Source organism: Lagopus muta, chromosome 12 (assembly GCF_023343835.1).
Source record: "Lagopus muta isolate bLagMut1 chromosome 12, bLagMut1 primary, whole genome shotgun sequence".
Classification (NCBI taxonomy): domain Eukaryota; kingdom Metazoa; phylum Chordata; class Aves; order Galliformes; family Phasianidae; genus Lagopus; species Lagopus muta.
In genome coordinates this window covers 9,034,983-9,059,004 of record NC_064444.1, presented here as the reverse complement: position 1 = coordinate 9,059,004, position 24,022 = coordinate 9,034,983, and the positions used below count along the sequence as shown (strand labels likewise).

Sequence of the window (24,022 nt, the reverse complement as noted above, 5' to 3'; positions counted from 1 at the left end):
AAAATGAACACAAAACATGTACCATGTGCTAAGAAAGAAAGCCGTGTCAAGTTGCATCGCTATATGTATCCAATAGCTTAATTTGTACACTTACTTTGTATGATTCCATGCGGTGCTGGGTTATCACTGTTACTTTTTCTATCACTGTTCTTAATCTGCTTTGTGTTGCATGGGAAATAAAAGTAACCACCTCAGCTGGCACATCAGTAATTCCTAATTTTTTAGCTAAAGCAGAAGAAAAGAAAAGAAAATTAGCTGACCTTCCACAAAAAAAAAAAAAAAAAAAAAAAAAAGCCCAATCTGTAAAGAACACGAAGTCACAACGTTATTTTCCTGAGTATATAAATCCTTGATAGTAAATCTCTAAAGCTTTGGTGATAACATTCATTACCTCTTGAAAACAAATATGGTCACAATTTTAAGTTTGAGATAATCCAGAGTTGCTTCTTTACCCCTCAGAAGACACTGAGGCACCTTACCAGGTTTAATCCCAGTATAGTGACAGAAAGTAGAAGATGAGGCAATCTAAGCTCTCAGAAGCAGCAAATCCTTGCTTTCAGGATCGCTGCTGCAGCGCCCACAATCCCAGGCTGCAGCCCACAGCACACTGCTGTGTCCTTCAGCACACACTACTAGTTTTTCTTTAAACAAACATAAGCCTTAAAAATGCTTGAATATGTTCACTTGTGACATAATAATATGTACACAAAGCATTCCAGGAAATTAACTGAGAATATTCTGGAAAGTGTTTCCTGAGTGACTAATTAGAGCAGTCGTCACCTGTGGGAGAGAACTCCACACAAATACAAACCTGAGAGGCTTAAAAATGAGCCTGTTTTATGACGCATTCCTATCTTTTTCCAGCCAAACTCGAGGGTAAAAAACCATCACACGTCCGAAAAACGAAGACGAGGTAACGAGCAGCGTTCTGGCGTGCCTACAGCCCCGTTGTTTCAGCGGCAAGAGCAGCCGGCAGCGCTCACTGCACGACCGGCGGGGCGGGACCGCCCTCCCGGCAGGGGGCGCTGCAGCAGCGCATGGGGAGAGCCCGCATAAGGCGCACAGCTGCGGCGGGAACCCGACCCTGAGCTTCTTTTTTTCTTTTTCTTTCTTTTCTTTTTTTTTTTTTTTTTCTCTCCAACCGTTCTGTCTATTTAAATGTATATTTTATTACATCACTACAGCACATCATCCCCACGCTTCCCAGAGCTGAATTCTGTCATATATTTCTGATATTAATTTTTTTTTTTGTAATGATTCTTTGAAGTCGTTATCTCTTCAACTTAAGCCATCACTGCCTTTATACAGTACACGATACCTTAAGGACTTCAGCAGTACGTATATGACTTCAACTGATTTTTGCTTTGCCGCTAAAAAAATTCCATCTGTCTTGGTGCCCAATTTGTCCTCTGTAATAGAGATGGAGCTCCACCGAGGTTGCTGAAAGCTGAACGCATAATGGAAAGCAGACATTCCCATTAAGATCCCAACGCTGCAACTGTTACTCATGCAAATTAAGTCCTTGAAGTCGTTGGGACTATTCATGTTGGTGGGAGCTATTTGTGCCAGTCAGGCTTGCAATATCCACACCTATTTGAGCATGCACCACTTTATTATGCAAACCTGTAAGCAAAGCTATCAATCTGAAAATAAAAAAAAAATAGTCTGTATGATAAAATACAAGCAGAAAGTGAAATTTAATTAAGTAGTATCTAGAAAAGAGGTTTGAGATGGAAAATTCTGGCAGGTATTCTAGTTACAAGTAGGAATGAATAATTGTTACAATAATAATTCTTTGAATTTCAGCTGTTTAACTACAGCTACCCAACTTCTCTGAACACACAATGCTCATAATAAAGAGCTACCACCACCTTTTTCTTTTTCTTTTTTTTTTTTTTTTTCTTTTCTCATGATAAAAGTTTTCCTAATTTTAAGCACTTTTGCCCTAAGTCAACTCACCTACTATGCAGCTCTTTTTGCCTATTCAACTCTTTGGAACTTCATCCATAATGAAAGGATCATTTCCTGAGATGCCCACTTCCCAAAGAGTCATGTCCTAGGCCCTCCCCACCATTCTCCACAATAACCCTGTGAGATTTCCTACTCCTGAAATCCCTCCGAACAAGTCTTCACAATTCTAGAAAACTACCTGAAAGCCAATTATAAGTGGTGGCCCTCATGAGTCTGTCCTGGGACTTGCCCTTTTGAATACCTTTTTCAGGGATGTAAAGGGAGATCTAAAGCACCCTCATCAAGTTTGCAGATGACAGCACAGCGAATGGAGCGGAGCTGATGGAAAGCTTATGGTGGGCAGTCAGCCAGCCATGATTCAGCAATGCATCCTGGCAACAGTGAAGACTATCAGTACAACTGGTTGTATCAACAGGAGGCAAAAGTAGTCAGTACATCAAGAGAGGTGACTACTCCTTTTCTTTTGGTCCATCCCACAGCTCAGTTTCAGGTACCCCAGTACAAAGATTTGAAAAATTTGAGTCCAGGAACAAGTCACCAGGGCTGGAACATTTGGTCAATACAAGCAGAACATGAGCGGTATTTATCTGGGAGAAAACTTAAGGCAGAGGTTATTTAGGAAGATTAATCCGGTCTCTTTATTGAGATGCCTGGAGTAAGGATGAGAAAAATTCATAAACTGAAACAGTAAAGGTTCTGACCAGGCATAGGCAAGAATTCTTCATTAAGTGTTAGAATACTTTGCACAAAAAAAGCTACAGAATCTCCCACCTTGCATGTTTTTATTACTCAGATGAACATAATTTAGACAATCTAGTCTGATTCTATGATCCCTGCTTCTCTTGAACAGCTCCAGTTCCTTCCTGCAATCCTTGTTATCCCTTCTTACCACAACATCCTAGCTCCCTCACATGTCTAACATCACCCCCCGGCCTATCTTCCAGCCCACATTTATCCAGCTTGCCAGCTGGGCACAGCCAGCTCACCCTGAGGCAAGTCTGTACAAGAATGCTGATTGGCAGCTATCCATTCAGAAGAGCAAAGAAAAGAAAATTTGATTTTCCCCTCAATTGGAACACACAAGGGCTATCTAGCTGTTGATTTATCAATAAATTCAAAAGTTATCTGCAGGGGGAGAGAAGGAAGGCAAATAGACTGTTCCATCATCTAAGGCTTGCTTTCTTTGGAAAGCAGGCTAAAGAAGAAAGAATACAGCACAAATTTCCCCAAAAACATCAAGAAACCAGACTACAAAAAGATAAATGTATAAGAAATCAACTCGTCATCCACAACATTCATCATGTGTGGAAACAACACGTTTTCCTTGCTCTAAATTTATACCAGTCATTAGTTCTGTTAGCATAGGACATCAGAAGCAGGGTGCATTCCAAAGCTGTATACTACATGAAGATTTGGCACACTACTGAAACACTTGGGCTATACTTGGGGCAAAGATGGGAAAATTACCAGCATGCTCCTGAAACAGTAATTTCATCTATACTTGGAAAGGTTGCCTAAGTTATACTCTCGTAAACAGGCATCTTTACAACCTTTGATTTTCTGATTGAAGAAAAGTTTTGATAACATTCTTAGAGACTTTTAAAAACAGTTCTTATATTTTTCTGCTATATAAATAGATACTTAAAAGCAGTGAAAGTAGCAAAATGACACTATCTCATAAAGCCCAAAAAAATGCCAAGAAGTAGAAACTGAATCTATGCAAAAGTTAATACTTGTAGTGGTGAAGAAAAAGATACTAAGATTTCAAAATAGGAACTTACATCTCCTCCTGAGCTTCATCCACTCCTATTAATATTTTAAAAAAAAACACACTGGAATTTTTTTTCCTTCAAAGGAAAATTATGCTGATCTTCAGATAGGAAATACCCGAGACCCACTCCTAAAGCACATAGTTGTTTCTTCCGATTTTAATTCAGAAAGGTTTACCTTCCCTTCACAAGAATGTTTGTGCAGACACTAAAATACGACAATAAATACGAACTAGATAGTTAATATTTAATTTGATAGGAGAAAAGAAATATAAAGTTATAAAAAAATTGTATATGCAATTATGTGAAAATACTTTATGTACTTAACTGTATCAATAAAGCATAAATATTATCATACACAGTTTATCTTGCCAACCAGCTCATGGGATAGCTGGTTCAATTGCAGATTTTTTTTTATTTTTTTTTATTTTTTTTTATTTTTTTTTTTTTTAAGTCCCAGCATTCTAGATTCCCATCTTAACTGCACTAACTGGTCATAGTATGTATGCTTACTCACATATAGACACACAAAATACAAAGAGAAAATAAAGATTAAACAAAAGAATTAATGTTGATCAACAAACTGCTGTCACATACCTTTGTTTTTTTAACAAAAAGTTGTAATTATTTCTGACTTTTTTTTCTGCTCCCATTAATGTGCTCGAAGGTTGATACTGTGGACGTCTTCACTTGTAGATTCATAACCCAAATTGTGCATTATAAAGCAGTAAGGAGCTACACATTTAAAACATCATGAAATGCATAGTTTGAAAAAAATTGTTTGGTATCAAATAATACATTTGCTAAATTCAAACATTTTCAACATCAAGCACAATCCTTAAGCCTTTAAAATGACTTTAGCAATGTAATTCTGAATTTTTCCTACAGCTATGATAAAAACATCATCAAGGATGACAACAAAGATGGAGATGGAGCAAAGCAAGGCTTCAAGCTGTAATTTTAACCAATCTCTCCACTTGAATTTGAGTTCTTATGTTTTAAAAAGCATAACTAAGGTCATGTTTTTCATTCAAGCACTTTTGCCAGTACACTAGAGCTGTAAAAGACCATGAAGAAGCAATGAATGATAGCACGAACACTTCTATTCTTTGTGACAGAACTTAAATCTCAATTGCTTCTCAGGGGTATCACTACAAAGTAGTCAGTTGAGTCACCTTGTCATATATGAAAAATATGAGGGTTCACAAATTAATACTTCCAAAATGAACAAATTTCTAATCTGCCAAGCATTTATAGAACAGCACAGTAAGGCCTGTCTGTATATTAAATCTTAATTAAATGTTTGGAAGCATTAGTAGAAAACCCATGGTTCAGTCAGCATTTAATAAAGGTCTACAGCATATGAAACAGCATGCAAAGAAAGTATAAAAAAAGCACTGAAATATTTTCGTTACAAATAAACTGTTTTCTACTTAAAAGTTTGCAATATTGCAAGAGAATTTCTATAAAGTTAGAACTTGTATATAAGTTTCAAAAACCTTGAGGGAAAAAGCATTCAGCAATATTATTCTGATATTGGCATATGTGTCACTAGCACAAGGTTGTTTTTTTTCACAAACATAAAAGTGCCTAAACCTTGTCTTTGAAAACTTTCAGGTTCCAAGAAGTGAAGATTTTGAAGAGTGCTATTATCTACTTCCATATTTGAGGGGTACCAACTTCACTGTGCTTTAGAAATTTAATTATATGTTATTGATCAAACAAACCAAACTAAATCATAAGAATACTGTCCTATTTGAGAAGCAGGACAAAACACTATCGTTGCAGATAGGCTTTCAAAGAATCAAAAAGTTACTTGAATAATTTATACTTAAAGAGGACTGACAGGACAGAGACCAAAGATAAAAAAAAATTATTTGTAAAACATTAGGTCTGACTGATTACTGATGTGATAAATTATTGAATGCCTGTATAAAATCTCTTTACATTTACACTTAAAACAACAACAAAAAAAAAACTTTAAAGAATTGGTTTTAAACGATTAAACAGCATATATTTAGGGCTTGAATTTGTCTCATCCTTCAACATAAACAGTGGGAGAGAGCCTATTTATTCTCTGTTTGCTCTTAATCACAGGTCAACCAAAAATGCAGAAAGCACTCACTGCTATCATCTTAAAATTAGAAGACATTTAAAGTTCTTTATGCTAAACATTGGCCACAATTGGAACCAGATTTCTTAGGTCTAGGCCTCATCTGCTGTTACAACACGCTCACATAGAGCAAGATGGAAGGAAATCACATAAATTCATCCTCCTTGCATCTGGGATATTTCTTATTTGTCTAAATTTCTATTTTACCTCATTTAACAGCATCAGATGAGGAATAATAAAACAGAGATCCATCTGGCCATACCTATCTACCCCATCCCCAGAGCATAAAAAGTACCTGACTGTGCCTTGGATTGCATCTATGATGAGCTCAAGCATTCTTCCTCCTCATTCATCCCAAACTATTCACCAGAGTTTACAAGCCTGCCTCTCTGTAATTTTCCCTATCGAGGAAAGTAATGTTTTTGAAAAATTACCCCCTAAATTGCTGCAGTAATCTTCCAAACCTTTAAAATGATGTAATTCTTTCATTAATTTCAGCCCTTCATTTTAATAGCATGAAAGAAAGCGATGATTTTATAGTTCTGCTGAAGGTGTCAATCCCTATAAAATTAAATATCATTAAAAAATCAGGACCAGTTAAGTAGTCATCATTCAAGACTTAAGCTGTACAGAAACTTCTGATGGCTAACAGCTGACAAAAAATGGGGGAAAAGTGGTGAGCAGTTCCCTTCTAAAACAACACAAACAATACCTGCAGGTCCTAAAACATACCATGTGTTCTCTACAGAATGCAGGTCATGAAATCAGCAGAAAGCGATAGGGACTTTGCCTAATACTATGACATCAGTCATTCTACACGCAGCAACAACATTTACCAGCCTGCCTAAACACAGTCAGGAAACAACTGTAACGCACTGAGAGCCCGAGGAGCCATAAAACAGCAATTACTGAACTTACTTGTCCCCCGTCCTGAAGCCCAACCTGATTAGACTGGGACATCTCCCACACAGCAGTGTCCTCAGCCATCAACACTGCATTCAAAACTCCAAAGGGAAAACTGGATCTTACACATTAAGGTACACAGTTGGGGATTGAACACAACAAAGAAACTGAGGAGGTTGGCTGGGTACAAAACACTCTGGAGTTGTCTGGAGGGACTGCCACAGCCCCAGACTACCTTTTAGTATTAAAAACAGAAAGAAAAGCTTGTTAAATGGAACAATGAGCAAGTAGTAAATCACTAGCTATGATGACGGGGATTAGGGATTCCTATGAGTATAAGATAACCTAGTGATCCCAGGCAAAACAAACAGTATCATGATTTTAGCTGTCATCCTAGGTTTTCAGTCCTTTAAATAAAAAGAAGCTTCACTTTAAGTCTTACTAAATAAACAAATAAATAATTTAATCAGTGTTGATTTGCTCTACTGTTAAATCTGTCTGGGAGATATTATGAGGAAAGGTAGAACTAAAGCTTTAGCTGCTTCCTTCACAAAATCAGCAAATCCAAAGTAGTTTGAGCAGGTGCCTCTGAGAAACTTGGAATCTGGAGACTGTTTAGGGAAACCACAGGCTAGGGAATGTTTTGTGCCAAACTAGAGAGAATTGGTGCCAAGTGTTTTGTGTTTTGGTAAGCAATTCCCTCTGGCAGGTATAAACCAGCATCCCTTCAGTGAGGGGCAGATGGCCAAGATACATTCCACAGCTCCAAATCAACCCTGAACTATCTCAACTGTTATGGGGAAGATTTGGTAAAGTAGCACCCCATACAGCTCAACACTATACTTGTAGTTCACCTTCACATAAACTGCCTATGCTAGAAATGACAACACTTTATCACAAACACTATTTACAAAACAATGGAAGGCTCCACGTTAGTTACTTTAGTAAGCTTGTTTTTATAAGAACATTTTTCCTTTCATAGGATAAAATCTCATGAGCTCACTTCTGGATAAAAGCGTACAATATGCTTGAGTACTCAGGACTTGCTGGGGCCTAATGTCTTCTCTGTACTATTTCAGTACTACAGACTATGAGATGATTTTTCAGGAAGCAATTCGTGAAACTGAAAAATCAGTGAAACAGTTACTTTTAACTATACATACAAATAAACCCAACTTACAGATGAAAATCCTTGAAATACATAGCTCTTTTCAATGCAAAACACAGCAGAAAAGACCAGCCATACAATTCTAATGTAACTTAATGCATACAAAGTCTAAATAAATATTCTGAAAACTGTAATACTCTCTTCTTCTGCTTTCTCCAAAGTAAGTGCCAACCAAATTATTTTAGCAAGGTAAGATTCACCTAAGACTCAATCTCTGCAGGAGAATGCACTGCAGAGAAAAGCACTCAAAGCTTTGTTGAGATACTACAGAGGATTTAACTTATTCAGTACAAATTATACTATAGTGAACTTTTTGCATTTCTGCAATTGTATACAAAGTTAAGAAAGGTTACACTGAATAATACAGTCCAGCACCCATTCTCTAACAGTAGTAGTGTGAAATACTGCTGAAAAAAAAAAAAGAAAAGAAAAGAGCATCCACATATACAACCATATACAGCTTAGAACCACCCTAAAGGACCTGTCTTACTCTTCGCTACCCCTCAATGGATTTTTTTTCCATTAATTTTTCAAGTCATTTCTTGAACCAGCAGCATCCTAAAATAAAGGTTTGACAACTTAACTATTCACTTTTGTTTGTTTTGAACTGTCACCTCCTAATTTTACCTAATACCCTAATTCTTACAAAACTGAGACCAGAGTGAAAAATAGCTCTATTCTAGGGAGTCATAGCAGTATAATTATTTTAACACAACAGACACAGAAACAGCCACATAGATCAAAAATCCACACATAACCAGGCCAAAATGCCTATTCCCTATGCTTACTCAAAGCTATTATGCAAGTCAGTGAGAGTTAGAGCAGGGAAAAATATCCAGGAAACAAAAAGAATTACTAGGGAAACTGTTCAACCCTTCTTATATGATTAGCATTTTTTGACAAAAGTAATGCAGAAGTGAGAAAACAGTAAAGCCTTAAGAACTCTCAGCAAGAGCATAAGTCCAGGATTACAAACATGATTTTTTGGCAAAAAGAAAGAACTAATTTGAGAAGAGGTCTGACCTAAAATATTTATAACCAGACAATCCAGTTCCCAAAATTCTGTCTTTGAGCAAAGTAATTAAACAGCTAAAATGCAGCTATTAATCATCCCTAAAGAGTATTTCTATAATCCTAAGCAGTTTGTCTTCAACGGAACCATGCTAGTTGCCAAACAGCATGATGTACATGTAAGCAGAGGCCTGGAAAATGGAAGCGGTTGCCATGAACCAGGAAAGCACTAACAGAAAAGCAGTGCATCTAGTAGTAGAACAGAATATTTGGTATTCAGACAGACAGCAAGCCTGACAGCTTGATCAGAGTGGACAGAAAGATAATGAGAACTCAGAGGAACAGAAGTGGATTACAATTATTTTTTTCCTTATTTTCTCTGTAACTAAACTGTATTTTATCTAATTCCTTGTGGAAGAAATAAAAATCTCAGTGTCTTAAACAGAAGATGAAAAGATATTAAACCATTACAAGACCTCAGGCTTAAGTAAAAGAACAAAATGATTACGGGTTTATGTTAGGTGAGCAAGACATGGGAAAGAACTGCTATAAGAATGTCAGAAATGACAAGCACAGATGTCAGTATACTGTGACGTGGTCCTTGCAATAGCAGAACAATCTAACTCACATTCACAAAAGGATAAAAATAAATACCATGAAGAAGAGTTTGCCTATATGCTTCTGTTTTTTTGAAGCAGATTATGGAAATAATATAGACACTTTGGCAATTTAGTTTTCCTGAAGAAACTCTAGCTCTGACCCTATAAATGTCTTGTAGGTTACATGTCGGAAGAGCTATCACAGATGTTCACTGATATTAGGCAGATTAGTTCAACATGAAGCCACATCTTAAGGAGGCAGGATGGGTAAGTCACCTGAAAAAGATACATGTGCACAAAGAACACAGGAAATTATAAAAGATATCAGAAGAGTAAAACACCATAACCTGAATTTCATTGTCAGCAACATTGTCTGTGTATGTCCAGGATTAGAGGAAAAGTAGTCAAGTTCAGGACATCTCACCATATTCACTAATTAATGCTAACTCTGTGTATTACTAGATCATCCACCACTACAAAGTGAATCCACATCAGATATGGTCACGTGATTTTGTCAAAACAGTTGTGTTTTATGTGGTTTATATCAGATTCATACATTCACATTATTGTGCAGGAACAGATGGTACCTCATCTGGCACAACGTCCAGCGATGCAGTTACCTCCTTGAAAACAAATAACCCTTTGTTATCAGTGAAATGTCTTTGTACTGGTTCAACACTTTTCAACATTTGGCTGTGGACTACTTTATTTAACACTAGACAAACCACACTAACACTCTTGATTATCTTAACCACTGAAAAAAACAGTCAAACTGTGCACACTTATCCTGCAACATGGACTTTCTGTGCAGTAGATTCAGTAGCATAAAGACAACTAACAAATGCAATGCACTAAAACAGAGAGTGACATTTTTACCTGCAGAGCACTGAAATTTTTAAGTGCAAATTCAACTTATATGAGAAAGACAGACTAAAGATTGAGGTATTTCAGTAATTTTAAGAAACAAAAACATTGCAACCTTAGTATGAGCAGCAGGATTGCCAAATAAACATAATGAACAATCACTGCAATATATTTTAGAAACTATTACCTTTTACTTTTTTCCCCGTAAATGACCCTCGAAGATCTGCTCACTGATCAATGACTTCCTCCTCAAAGATGTTCCAACATGTGTTGAGTTTCGGGACATTAGTACCACCTCTAGAGCATGGAGCTTGCCTACAGGGATAATGTAAGTCAGATTTACTGCAATATTGAGTGGTTCTCTAAGGTTTTCTTTTTATTGTTCTTACTCTACATCCCATGTTTATTACTAGAAATCTACTTATGAGTTAGTCTTCATGAATGAATCTGGCAGAGAACGAATCTCCATGGAATGGAATTAATTCTACCCTTCTTTGCAGAGACTGAGAAATTTAAATCATTGTTCCACATACAAACTTATTCTGAGGCTGAGTGACAAATTACAGCTTCATTTTCTTCACAAATAATCATAGTTTGAACAAATCTTCATTTATTTGTTGTAGTGTTGCAGAACCAATTAGAGTAATAAAAAGAAAACCTTAGAAATACACAAAAAAACATTGAACAGAGGCTGCCTTACCTTTCACAGAAAGGCAGACTCCAAGCTCTCAGGTGGTACTGAAGTTATCATCCCAACACATGTTGGGACATCTTGTAAAACAGGAAGTCTAATCATGGACCTATTAGAGAAAGAACAACAATACATTTTAACACTCTTCTGAAACACTTAGTGGTTATGTTTATTTGGCAACACTGCTGCTAATACTTAGATGGGAACTTATTCCCACCTTTTTTTTTTTATTATTTTTTTTTTAAAAAAAGGAAATTGTAAATGCAAACAAGATAATAATATATAATATTATAACATGAGCAAACAATAAATTGCAGTACAGAACAACAAATTTGTTACTAAATATAACATAATAAAACTAAACTAAATGTTCATAGATATGAACACTGATGAGAAAGAAGCGCACGACTAAATGAAATTTCTAGTAAATTGCTTGTGTTACACAGTGGGAGAAAAAGTCTGTACTTACTAAGAAAGACACAGAACTATTTCATATGTCAGAATTTATATACATTTCCATATCTGTCATGTCTCCCTATCCGTCAATAATTAAGTTAATAGGAACTTTAGAAAGTCAACATATTTGGCGTGCACAGTAAGTTGCTGTATGTGTTACACAATACCTAGCATTTCTATTTTTTTTTCCCTGGGAAGCAGCAAGTAAAGTCAGAGAAAACCCCACTCCAGGTACAGTTTAATTGGACTATGCATCTTGTTAGGACAGTGAACAACTTCAAAATTCTATGCTTAAGGAGAACAAGGACTTCATGGGCTGATTTGCACATTAGAACCACCTCCAAACACAAAAGTTATGTGCACAGATATTTAAGGAGGCCATCATGACAGAAAAATGCTGTTGAAAAACAGTGGTATTAAAAGGAATATTTCAGTTTGAAGACAAATCAGCTTATGGATAACAAGTTAAAAGTCAATAATGAAAACAACTAGGATCAACAAAAAGCACACTGAAAACAAAAGCACATGTTTGCAGGCAATCTGATGGATCCGAATTTCAGTACCCACAACTGTAATCTAAGCAGCTGTAAAAACCCTCTAAAGTAAACCAACCTCAGAGATAAGTATACTTTTATGTTAGAACTGCTCCATATGTGAAAGAGCAATCATCAATAGTAGTTTCATCTCATTCAAACATGAATATAACTTTTGACAAATAAACAGATGAAACAGGGATGACAGAATGACTCTACTATTAAACTAGTAACAAATGCTTTAAACAAAGGCTCTGAAATGTACTGGCCCGGTTCCATGAAGGATATTCCAATCAGTTTTTAGGTTGTTCAACAATAAAAAATGCCCTCCAGAGTATTAAAATTATTTAAAATATATACACATGCAAACAACTCAGTTGCCAGTGTGATGTCACAAAGTAGATTCAATATACTACAGAATACAGAAAGACAGATGAGCTATTTGCTTATGTTTTAGCATACATTTCTATAGCAGACGTAATTCAAATGTAACGGAAGAATCAAATAGAACACAATTAACATGTCATTAGACAATTAAAAATACATCGCCAATAAAATAACAAAAAGGTAAATCTATGTGTTATGTTGAACCTAACCCTACAACTACTACACTGGCAGAGACAGCAGAGACAGTGGCTTAAATCTATAAAGCTGAACTGCTCTGAAGCCCTTTTAAGAATGACTGTAGACCCAGGAGCATTGGATTCAATGGTGCATTTACAGGTTTCATAATAATTCACCTGCACCACTACTTGTGTTCTTGACTAAAAATCTATTTGGATAAAGCAAGAGAATCCAGTACTAATTATTGATAGGAAATGTCAGAGGTGTATGCTATTTTGCCAATGTAATAGACTTTTAACAATATATAACAATACTTGCTTATAGACATAAATCTTAATAAGATATTACAATTTAATAAGATATTACAGAAAGATTGATTTCTTAACTAAGATATAAAAATAATTATGAATCAATGTGAAATAAAACATATTTGTAATTCTTCAATACATTTTTATCACACATTCAAGTAAAAATTGTTTAGAAATACAAGACGGACACTTAAAATGGATTAAATATGGCCAAATCAGTCCCACACTTCTTACAATGTCACATTTGTAATTATTCTATTTATCCAGAGCTCTGTAACAACACAAGCTGAAATAGAAACATTGGGTGAAGAACACTGAAGGTGATATGAAGGAGAGAAGGAAAGAAACTAACTCAACAATATGCCAAAATTATGTTTTATTTTTATTGCTTTCAGACAGTTAATTTATGGTTAAGAGTCTCCTTGTAACATGACATTTTAGGGATAGCCATGGAAAAAACAAAATGGCATAACCTGGTTGAAGAGGATGTAAGAATTGAAATACTGCTGTGGGAGTTAATATTCTGCAAGCTCTAAGCTTGTGAGGATATTGTGCTCTGGTGACCACAAAATCACAAGCAAAGCTTTTGGAACTGCTAGCAGAGTCTTAGAGACCACCAATTCTCAGTAAAATGACTTCTCATATCATTGTAATGAGTGGAAATTTTAAAAGTAACCTGCATAAGAAAAGCAAACTTCACCCACCGTACCATGCCGGGTGATACCAACAAGACATTCACAAGGGCTTTTGCACACAAAAAAAATGTACTGCACTATGAAAAAGTCCCACCTAGTTCAAACCAAATACAAAGGAAAAAAAAAAACAAACAGAACAGTCAAACATGAACTGCTACAAGGTATCCAGAATAGACTCACCACAGTCTGGTAAAGAATGAGGTTAATGACAGTTATTTAGGTATTAGGCTGATAATTTAATTCTCACTGTATACAGTTCTTATTTAAATACAATTCTTAGCTATCACCTGTTAATGTTTTACAGTATTTTTCCCCCTTTCTCTTCTGTATATGTTCCTTTCCATGGATTTAGTTATCACACAATATACATAGGATCACCTTTTTATCCCATCCTAAAGTCCTGATAACGTTCACTGTATTAAAAATATAGTATACTCTAATTCTTATCTGATGAGTCTCAGGAACAACGCTGTAATTACAGTAACTCTTGAATCAAGGAATTTCTATTTTTACAGCACAGTTACAAACCACAGTTTCCCTCTTAAAACAACCTGCTACGCCATACCATCTTATTAATTAAAGTGTTGCCCCTTTTGATAAATAGTGAAGACTCGATGCCTAAAACTAGTTTCAAAAGTAATAGAACGATCCAGCATTCTTACCAATGAAGAAATAGCTTGTGATTGAATTAAATTGAGAAGTAAAACATCTACAAAATTATTTTTCTTCTTTCTTTTCCACAAAAAACAAACAAAAAAAAACCAAATCCAAAATGGCTAGGATTTTTCAGCACTATTCAGCTTATCTTACCCACTCACTTTACTAATGGAGTTAAAGGCCTAGAAAGTTTTTGAAGTTTACACGCACATCAGTGCATGCATGAAGAACATCAGTCTCTGCCTCTGCACTTGCCAAAAGAAACAAGTCCTACAGCTCTCTGCATGTGTTTCATTGTGCTGTCCTGTCATACAGAAAGATCTGGGCTTAAATTTTTATGATCCTGTATGGAATAGCAAAAGAAATACATTAACTGCTCAGAAACATCCACTCTTGGTTTCACATCAAAGAAATTGAAACAGTTCACAATGCTGTCGTCCTACAATAAGAAATAGCAATGATTACCAGACAGACAACTAGATATCAAATTGGATAAGGAAGCATGTGGAAAGTGGATATTTTACCATGAATTACCTTCCACTTACTTCCTCCATTTGGATGGATCAATAATAATACTGCTCATTGAGGTTTAATAAAAACTTTGGATGATAACAATGCCAAGTTGAGCGGTACAGGTAAGAACGTACAATAGATTAAGAAATCTCTTTCACTATAACTTTGAGGCATTTGGCTGGTGGTTACTCTCAAAGACTGAGAAGCATCTGCTCTCGCTTTAGCAGTTTATATTCTGACTCCAGTGAATGGAAGGACAATCTCTGAAACACCCTTTGGGGAACACTGCTGAGCTGCTCGACAGAACTCTTACTCGAAAAAGAGAGGAAGAGATTAATATGACAGAAAACTTGAAAGATCTAGCTTCTGAGAAGGGAGAGAAGAGCAGTTTCCTAACTCTGTACATACCACAAATCTCTCTTTTACTAAAACATTAAAAACATGCCCTAGAACTAAAGTGATCATTAAATATGAATAGATATAAAGGTAGAAAATAAGGTCTATTTAAGTCATACTCAGGTTAAAGGAAGATGATATATTTTATCTCATTTGTCAACAGGCATAACAAAAGCAGAAGAATGAGGATTCACATAAGACACTTTGTTTTCCTAATGTGCCTGAGAAGGTCACAGCCTCCTGTGCTTGATCCTGGTGTGGCTAGGCACAGCAACACATGGTAAGACTGAGTTTCATCATGATCTTACAATGTCGTTATTTTAAGTGCCCAGTAGCACACACTACTAAATTTGTGTGGTCCCAGGCAATCAACAAATCTGGCCACACACAGTGAAAACCAAGCTTCTAAAACTTCAAAAATCAGCTGAAGGAATTCTCTTCTCAAGAGCCATAGATCCCAGATAGTAGCCACTAGTGAACCCCACAGACACTTTCAAAACTATAAAAGGCTTCATATAAAGACAAAATAAAGCTCTAAAAGTGGCTGCAGGAGATCACTAGGAGTGGCCGCTCTTTTGGATTCATTGCTTTTGAGAAGTAAATCCCTGCAGCTGCTTTTAAAAGCTTTGAAAGTTTCATTTCAATTATCAAAGCCAATAAAGCTTCAAAAACAGCCATAGGGATTTGCTCCTCAGAGGAGCAAACCCCAAAAGGCAGTGATGAATAGTGTGATGGGCTCTGCGGTTCTTAAAGTATGTACAGATTCCTGCAAGTCCTGCACTTGTAATTACAGCTCCATGTTGTGCAGCAATTGTTACGCCCAGACAGTTCATTAAGGATTATATGGCAAATTTATTACTGATTTCCCATTCTTTTTAACGGTCTCCATTTCCTTTTTGTTTTCTAACACCTGTATAATGCATTATACGAGCATCCTTCACAACACATTCTCAAACAAATTTCACAACAATCTTTCTGCCTTCCCATCTCAGCTGGCAATAAGCCACTTCACAAAATACTGCACATATGCTTTCCCACGCTGCATCACACAATGTAATCGTCATATCATTTCAACATGATAACTAAAACATGCAAAATTTGTTTCTCAGAATGGCTTCAACTGATTATAACACAAAAGTGAAGCTCAATAGCAGATTAATGAAGAAACTTGCTGTAACTGCAATATGAAAAGGCTTTCATTAAATCAGTGAACATAAATGCAATATTTCAGAAATACCCTTCAAACCTTAAAATCCTAAAAACTTTAAAACCACGAGGACAACGATTCCCTACAGATTTTCACAAATTTATGAAAGTTCTTAAAAAAAAAAACCAAAAGCTTCTATACACTTGGAGCTCTGTATCTTAAGACTTTGATGTACCTGAAAACATTATCAAAAATTATGGTGAAAAGATACATTTAGGTAACAGATGATATACAATATATTAATTACGTATGTAAAATAAAATACATAATGAGCATGCCTAATAACCTTAAAGCATCACTAATTTTGACTAATTATTTTTTCTACTGAAATTTATAACATTCATTTTCAAATGACAGAATAAATAAATAAACCTTTTGGAAAAATACTACAAGAAAATCACTGTGAATTTAAATAGATGCAAGCGTTAAGAACTGAATTATTGGTTTGCATGAGGAAAAAAAAACTGTGACAGGTAACTTCAGCAATCTGTTACATCTTATTCACAGGTGTCCTCTGTGACCTGAACTACTTAATTTACCTCTCTGTTTCAACGTTCTCATGTGTAAAACATGAAGAAGGATTGTGAGAAATAATTAATGTTTGCAAAGAGCTTTGAGATCCTTGGATATAAAAAACATGCGGAAAGTATGAAATATGAAAGGACCTATACAACATTTTTTCCCATTTGATATAGCTCAGCTACTTCTATCACAAAAACCTTGAAAGTTCAAGAATACAAGATTATGTAATAAAAGGCATAAGCTCTCTTATTTATAACAATCTTAAGTGCTAAGCATATTCTGTTACTCAGAACTATATAATGAAAAATACCAAAAAGAGAGGACGTGTTTCTCACCCATTTCAAGTATGCGTTTATGTAGAGGTATAGCAGCAAGAAAGGGTTCATCTTTACACGACTGTATCTGAGTTCCAACCAAGTCAGAGTTGGTAGCCATAATTCGGGCACTTTCTTCATTTAGATTAACACCAGCCATAGAGGCAACATCATTGATGTCATCATCATCTCTATAATGAAAATACAAATAAAAAATAATTCCGCATTTGAAACACTCAATTAAATACACACTAACTCCAGAGCATGCAATAGGCTTGCTGTCTGGGCCAACTTACATCACAACTATTACAGTCCCAATTCTCACATATCATATTCTAGATTCAGAATTAACTATTTCTTGACCACATTCAGAAGTCCCCACAAGCAGGGCCATTTGCCTGGAGTGATGGAGGTGCCTTTTCTTCATTTGGGAGTAACAACAGTGAATTCACAGGTAAGTTTGGTTTCCAAGCATCATTTAACTGTACAATACTATTTTCCCTAGCAACATACAAAAACAGTTGAACACATCATCTAGTTTTAGAGAAATGAGCTGCGTTTCAGATGATGATAGCAGCATTTCCCAAGCCACTGTTTGCTCTGCAATACCCTTCCTAACAGCTTGACAAAGGACTAACTGACAAATGTGTGTTTCAGAAGACAGATCATATCGGTATCTCCCAAGCATCTGTTATGGCCTACCTCTATAAGAGATGGCTCATAACTGTGGAAACAAACCATCTGCTTTCAGCACTTTCTGTTTAGGAGCTATTTGTGACACAGACACTGTATTTGAGTGTATTCTAGGAATGACTACACAACTGTTGAGAATACAGATTTGGAAAAAATCCATATACATCCAACTTCAGATTTCTACTGCGTAAAACAAGCAAAAGTTTAATTTAAAAGATTTATATAAAAACATACATACGTGGCCCTCTACATGCACCGGAATACTTAGTTTCACCTGCTAAAACATCTCACGCCACAGTAAAAACCAAAAATACAAGTAAGGATTAAGAACAAAAGTAACAAGAGGAATCTAGAAATCCATGTCTTCCCTGTTCCCCCCATATTCTTCTAGATATCTACCTCAGAGTATCCAATTTTCTTGGAAGACTTTGACAGTTTAAGATATTGGTTTTGCTTTCTTTCAAAGGAAGAAGGGATTTTTGCCTGTATAAGCCTGGAGAAACATGCTGAATACCTGAGGCTTAAAATGGCAAATTTTGCAATGATTGTCAGAAAAAGTTTGTTACTCGCACAAGTCAGCTTTTGTTGTTTTCCACAACCGCTAAGAACTTCATTTCTTCTCCAAAGTGAAATTCCTGAGGATACTGTCACTTTTCATAGGTTTTTGTGTTGGTTTTTTTTTTTTCTTTTTTTTTTTTTTTTTTTTTTTTTTTGGTCTTCTTAAACTTCTACTTTGATTATCCTGAGATTCCAAGTTTCACCTTTTCTTTTTGGTAGGCAGTATCAGAAAGGCAATTCTTTTTTTTTTTATTTGAGCACAAAATAGGAATTCACAGAAATCATCAAAATCAGCACAACAGCACTTACAAAGAAGACTACCAACGTAACTCCTGGACAGAATTATTTCCGGTCAACTTACATCAGCAATTTACTACCACCAAGTACATTTGTTTTTATTTTACATCAGAAAGAAGATAGATGTTAAATATTTTCATTAATCATCATTAGCACTACAGATTTTCCAGTCTGAGGGTGAAATTTCTATCAATATCCTTTTTTACTTTGAGGAACTGCAACACAAAAGAGAACTTGGTTTCGGATATTGACATAAGCATGTTTGTATACAAAAGAGGGCTTGCGTCTTTGCCATACCATTTCCTACAAAAGTCAACTATCTAACTCTACGTGTCTTCAAAAGTCATTCTGTGGAACAAAGATGCCATCCAGTGGTTGACTAAATTGATGATTACTGTCTATCTTTACTTATTCATCCAGCACGTTATTTAACAATTTCATGTTTCCTGGTAGAAATGACTGTGCTTATATTAATTACTTCTGGCTTCACTGAGCTAAAATCTGAGCCTTATTAGATAAATCTAACATCCCAATATGCACACTATTTTTAAGTAGGCAGCATGGGTTTTCAAGCTGTTTTCAAATGCAAGGTACATTTCCTCATCCTGTATTTAACCTTTTTCAACACCTCCTTTCCCCCTCTTATTGATGAAAAAAACTCACCAACTACAAAGAGCACCTCCTTGAAAATAATGTTCAGAAAAAATGAAGCATTTGCACAGTTTTCTAAAACATACTTCGAAGATTTTGTTTAAATTAAGACATTAAGAAAATCTGGAGACATTTTACTTATGAATAAATCTTCAACGTGTGAGTGCATAGTAATACTTTTCCTCACACACTTTGAGCTCATGATGTCCTAATCTCCAATATTGAACTATTCTCAAATAAGTTACGTAAAATAATATAAAATACCACCTAAAACAGTTGAGATAGCATATGCCACTGATTCCTCACTTTTTCCAAAGTAAAATTTCATGTTTTTATAGCAGTCCATGCACATACGCAAAACACTAAGTCTACATATTAGTTGAGCAGAGATCAGCTACAACACTGGATAGAACCTGTCACTTGAAATTACAGCAACAGCCACTACTGTATTACATTTTAAAATAGCATCACTTTCACTGATGCAAATTCTATTATAATGCTTATTCTGACTGTCATAGGTTTTTGAGATTCATCCCTATCAGTGCTTTATCATACAATCCATCCATGAAGTCTATGTTGGATTTTACCAGTGACAAGAAAAAAAGGATGACAAAACATTAAATTTGTGATCAGCACTTTATTTTTTACAAATGTGGAAAAAATACAAGCTCATCTCAGAGCCTGAAACGTTGATCTAAAAAAAAATAAAGAAACTTAAAATTACAGCTTAAGTATACCATTCTGAGGTGAAGTTATCCATTTAACACTGCATTAGCTTTCTTGCTTTCCCAAAACAGCATACTGCTTGGTGTTTTATCAGATATATCATCAAGCATTTTGAAGTATTTTGCCAAAATTAGGTTATTAAACTTTTATTTAAATAAAGAGGCAAAAAGAGACTTATCTGATTCAGAATGCATGTCTTCTAGGCAGATGAAAGAAGACTGAAATACAGTTGATTATTTATTCCAGGGTATACTCTATTTTAAAACATGGCCACTCAGCAATATAAAATCTAAGTACAAAGATAAGGTTCAAATAGTACCAGTTATTTCATGGCATGAATTCTCAAAACAAAAAAAAAAACAAAAAAACAAAAAAAACCCCACATCACTGAGGTTGCAGAGGTAATTATGGGCTCCAAAAGGTCATATACAACTTCATATTACTGTCTCAGAAATAGTAAGGTTCCTGTGAAAAGGAAGGAGCATCAGCCTAACTGGCACACTCAGGTAAATGATCATCGTCACACACATTAAAGGAATGGTTCTGCCCACCTCTTGCTCAATTTTAAGTACAACGCCTCTGAGCTTTACTCAGTTCTGTTAGGAAGCGATAGGGCAATTCCGGAGTACAAATGCATACCTCTGTCCTTGTAGACAGGCAGAACTGGGCAAGTTCCTGGTGTAACAAAACTGCTCTGACTCAGAAGCTGGAGTAGCTGACCACCCAAAATCCCTTCCTACTAAAATGATTTTGACTTAATTTCAAGGGAAACAAATGCTTCCACTTTTTCTCTATATTGGCCACAGTCTAAACTGCAGGTAATAACTACTTCAAGAGCATGCTATTTTCATTGTCTTCTGTAGTATGTAACATTGGTGGAAGCTCTAATGTTTCTAAATGAGACTGGTGATGCACACAGCAGCTGCAGCACAACATGTAGGCCCCCATGCAGACTTCAAGAAGCCATCTCCTCCATTTCTCCTCTACTTTCACTTTATTATGGTACAAATATAAGACTGGATATTTACTATAAAAGAAAAAATATTACAAAGAATGAAATTCTAATTTCCATTCATTTATGTAGTAGAAAAGTCAACTAAATTGAATGGTCTGTATTTTCTACTTAAAAATGTAGAAACAATAAATTTTAATATCAAAAAAGGTGATGTAAGATTTCAGATTTACATCATCTTTGAAGTGCAGAAGCCTCAGGGCTCAAGATTGTACGTCATAGAGCAGCTACCACAATATCTGGTGAACTTGTGTAAGCAGACATAACAATTAATTAATCAATGCTGACATTAGAGGTTAAGCTGTAATTTGTGACATTTCTAATTGCTACATCTCTCTGTAATTCCTCCCACTGTTTCTCAGTCTAGAACAATACCATAAGTTTAAGAATGTATGACTACAAGAAACCAAAAATAGCTGAGCTCACATTTCCATTTCTAGTGACCAACACCTTCCTCACAAGAGTAAAAATAAAGAAGTAGAATATAGAATAATGAAACAAATATGCAATAATGAAACACTAAGGGCAAAATAAATTTATACATAACACAACTATTTTTCAAAATTCTTGCTTTGCTTTAGATGCCAGTTTGCCTTCTGGCTAAAAACACATTCTTCACACACGCTGGGAATGTTGAGGAAAACTAGTCAGCATTCAGAGGATTAATACAGATCTCCAGCTCTGTGCCTTTAGGCTTAATAGTCAGACATCTATTTGTCCTGAGGAGAGGTTAGGGGTTGAAATGCAAATATGCAAACAACTGAATTCTTTGTTAAGATATCAAGGAAAAGCTTGATCTTTGCCGCTGTTTAATAAATCCCTGCAATTTTATGGACTTATTTAAATGCAGTATTGTGTCTTACTATTTGAAGGAGAAAACAATGCAAGGAAACAAACACATTCATTCTGACTAAAATTTGTTCTCTAGAGGAAAAATGACATACACCCTTGACAGCTTATTTACCAAACTCACTAAAGATTTATTGATTTATCAATCAGTGCCTTGAGCATTTGCTTCTCCCCAAGGGAAAATTAACAATTCCAACTAACCTAATATATTCTATGTATAAACTAAGTGAATGCAAGAATCAATCCTGGCACAGTTTACAACATCCAGTTAAAAAAAAAAAAAAATGCTGTCCCTTTTGGTGTATGTAAAATTGAAAGCTATACTAACGAAGAATAAATGCTCATGTTGCTTACAAACATAAAAAATACTTATTAAGACAGTACAATTGAACCCATAAGACATTTTAAATCATTTAAATACTCAGTGGGAGGCAAAAGCATTGGAAAATAAAAAATTGAATGATTTTGCTTCTAGATTAATACTAACTACTACTATTATTAGTTGCAATACTGACATGCCTCAAAGCAGAGATATTTCACTAAGAGCTACAAAATCTCTTCTACTGCACCTGAAAAAGTCTAAGCCTGCAAAATTAATTACTGGTTTCATGACATCAGAGAGCAGCATACGAATTCCTGGATTTTCATTTCCTTCTGGATTATTTTGTCATTTAGCAAAGAAACAGGAAGAAGAAACTGCTCAACCATTACATGCACATTAAACGTACTCCCATCAGCAGGGAAAAAAAAAAAGACAGAAATCAAAATGCAATAAATGGAAGACCAGTTTTTCACTACAAACAGCTAACATACCCAAAACACTGAAAAAAACAAAAAACAACCAACCAAACAGGAGTTTGCAGTATGAAAGAATTGCAAATAGCAGCTCAACGCACCAGTGCTCCTGTGCTGAACTTTGCAGCACCAGATTACTATAGAAACTCACAGAATACCATAATCTGCCACAAAAGTAGGCACATGAAGAAAAGATAAAGCAATGTTTTCTTTTCTCTTAAAAGTACACATACACATAGAAAACACACTAGCAAGAACAAACAGTGTTTGCAGTATGCTTATGTGGAGATGGCTGCAGCTTAGCAGTCATCTATCAACAGGATGCCTTGTCATAACAATTAGCATCTTCTCAGCAAGATTTATTCCATATGAACATTCAAATCTCATACATAAAAGCAGTAGTGTATTTTTTAAAGCTTCATACGCACAGTTCCATTTGCCAGAATTTTTACTGAAATGCACAGAAGTGAAGGCTTTATTAAACACTCTGAAGTGTATTTAGAAAAAAATTTTCAAGACATGTCCCACCACTCCTTTTTTTTCTTTTCCCAATACAACTAAGTAAGAAAATTATCATCCAATCACAGTCAGAAAGCCAGAAATTATTGTAAAACACTGCCCTCTGGTGTTAAACCAGTTCTGAATTTTATTTAAGACCCCCCCCCTCCAGCCACCCTCCTGCAATCTTTTTTCTTTTTTTTTTTTTTTACCTGAAAGAACCACCTCCAGGGTCATTCAGCTTGTTTTTCTGATTTGCAGAGACCTGAACACCAAAGCCCCCAGGACTTTTGCTGGCTTGTATTGTTGGTGCCTTCCCTACTGTGCCTGAAAAACACCAAGCGATGTTATTATGAGCTGTCTTAGACAATTTACATCAAAGAACCTTCTGTCCAGGAACTAAATTTAACTGTCTGTAAATTGCAAACAAAGGAAGTTATTATTTTTAAAGATTACACTGCTGAAGAAGAACAATTTTAGACAAAATTTATATTAACATTACAGTTTGTTCTATGTTTACAGAATACTGAAGATTCTCCATACATGAAAACCGTTGGCCAATGTTGGTTATAACACACACAAAGGTTATGTGTCTGCAATTGCCAGTGAACCATATTTCTTTATATTCTACACAACATATAGAAACATAATTTCAAATGTTCTTAATATAGATGTATTAAGTCAGCCAC

General features: G+C 35.5%; 1 protein-coding gene across 1 annotated transcript in view; it reads right to left on the bottom strand.

Annotated features, from left to right (window-relative positions):
• LOC125699269 (transcription initiation factor TFIID subunit 4-like) overlaps positions 1 to 24,022 on the bottom strand; it is a 132,557-nt gene that overhangs the window by 76,095 nt on the left and 32,440 nt on the right. Inside the window, exons 9-11 of the mRNA XM_048958647.1 lie at positions 23,546 to 23,660; positions 17,276 to 17,445; positions 95 to 225 (exon numbers count right to left, since the gene is read on the bottom strand). Coding sequence (XP_048814604.1) covers positions 95 to 225; positions 17,276 to 17,445; positions 23,546 to 23,660 — 416 coding nt within the window. The remainder of the gene's footprint in view (positions 1 to 94; positions 226 to 17,275; positions 17,446 to 23,545; positions 23,661 to 24,022) is intronic.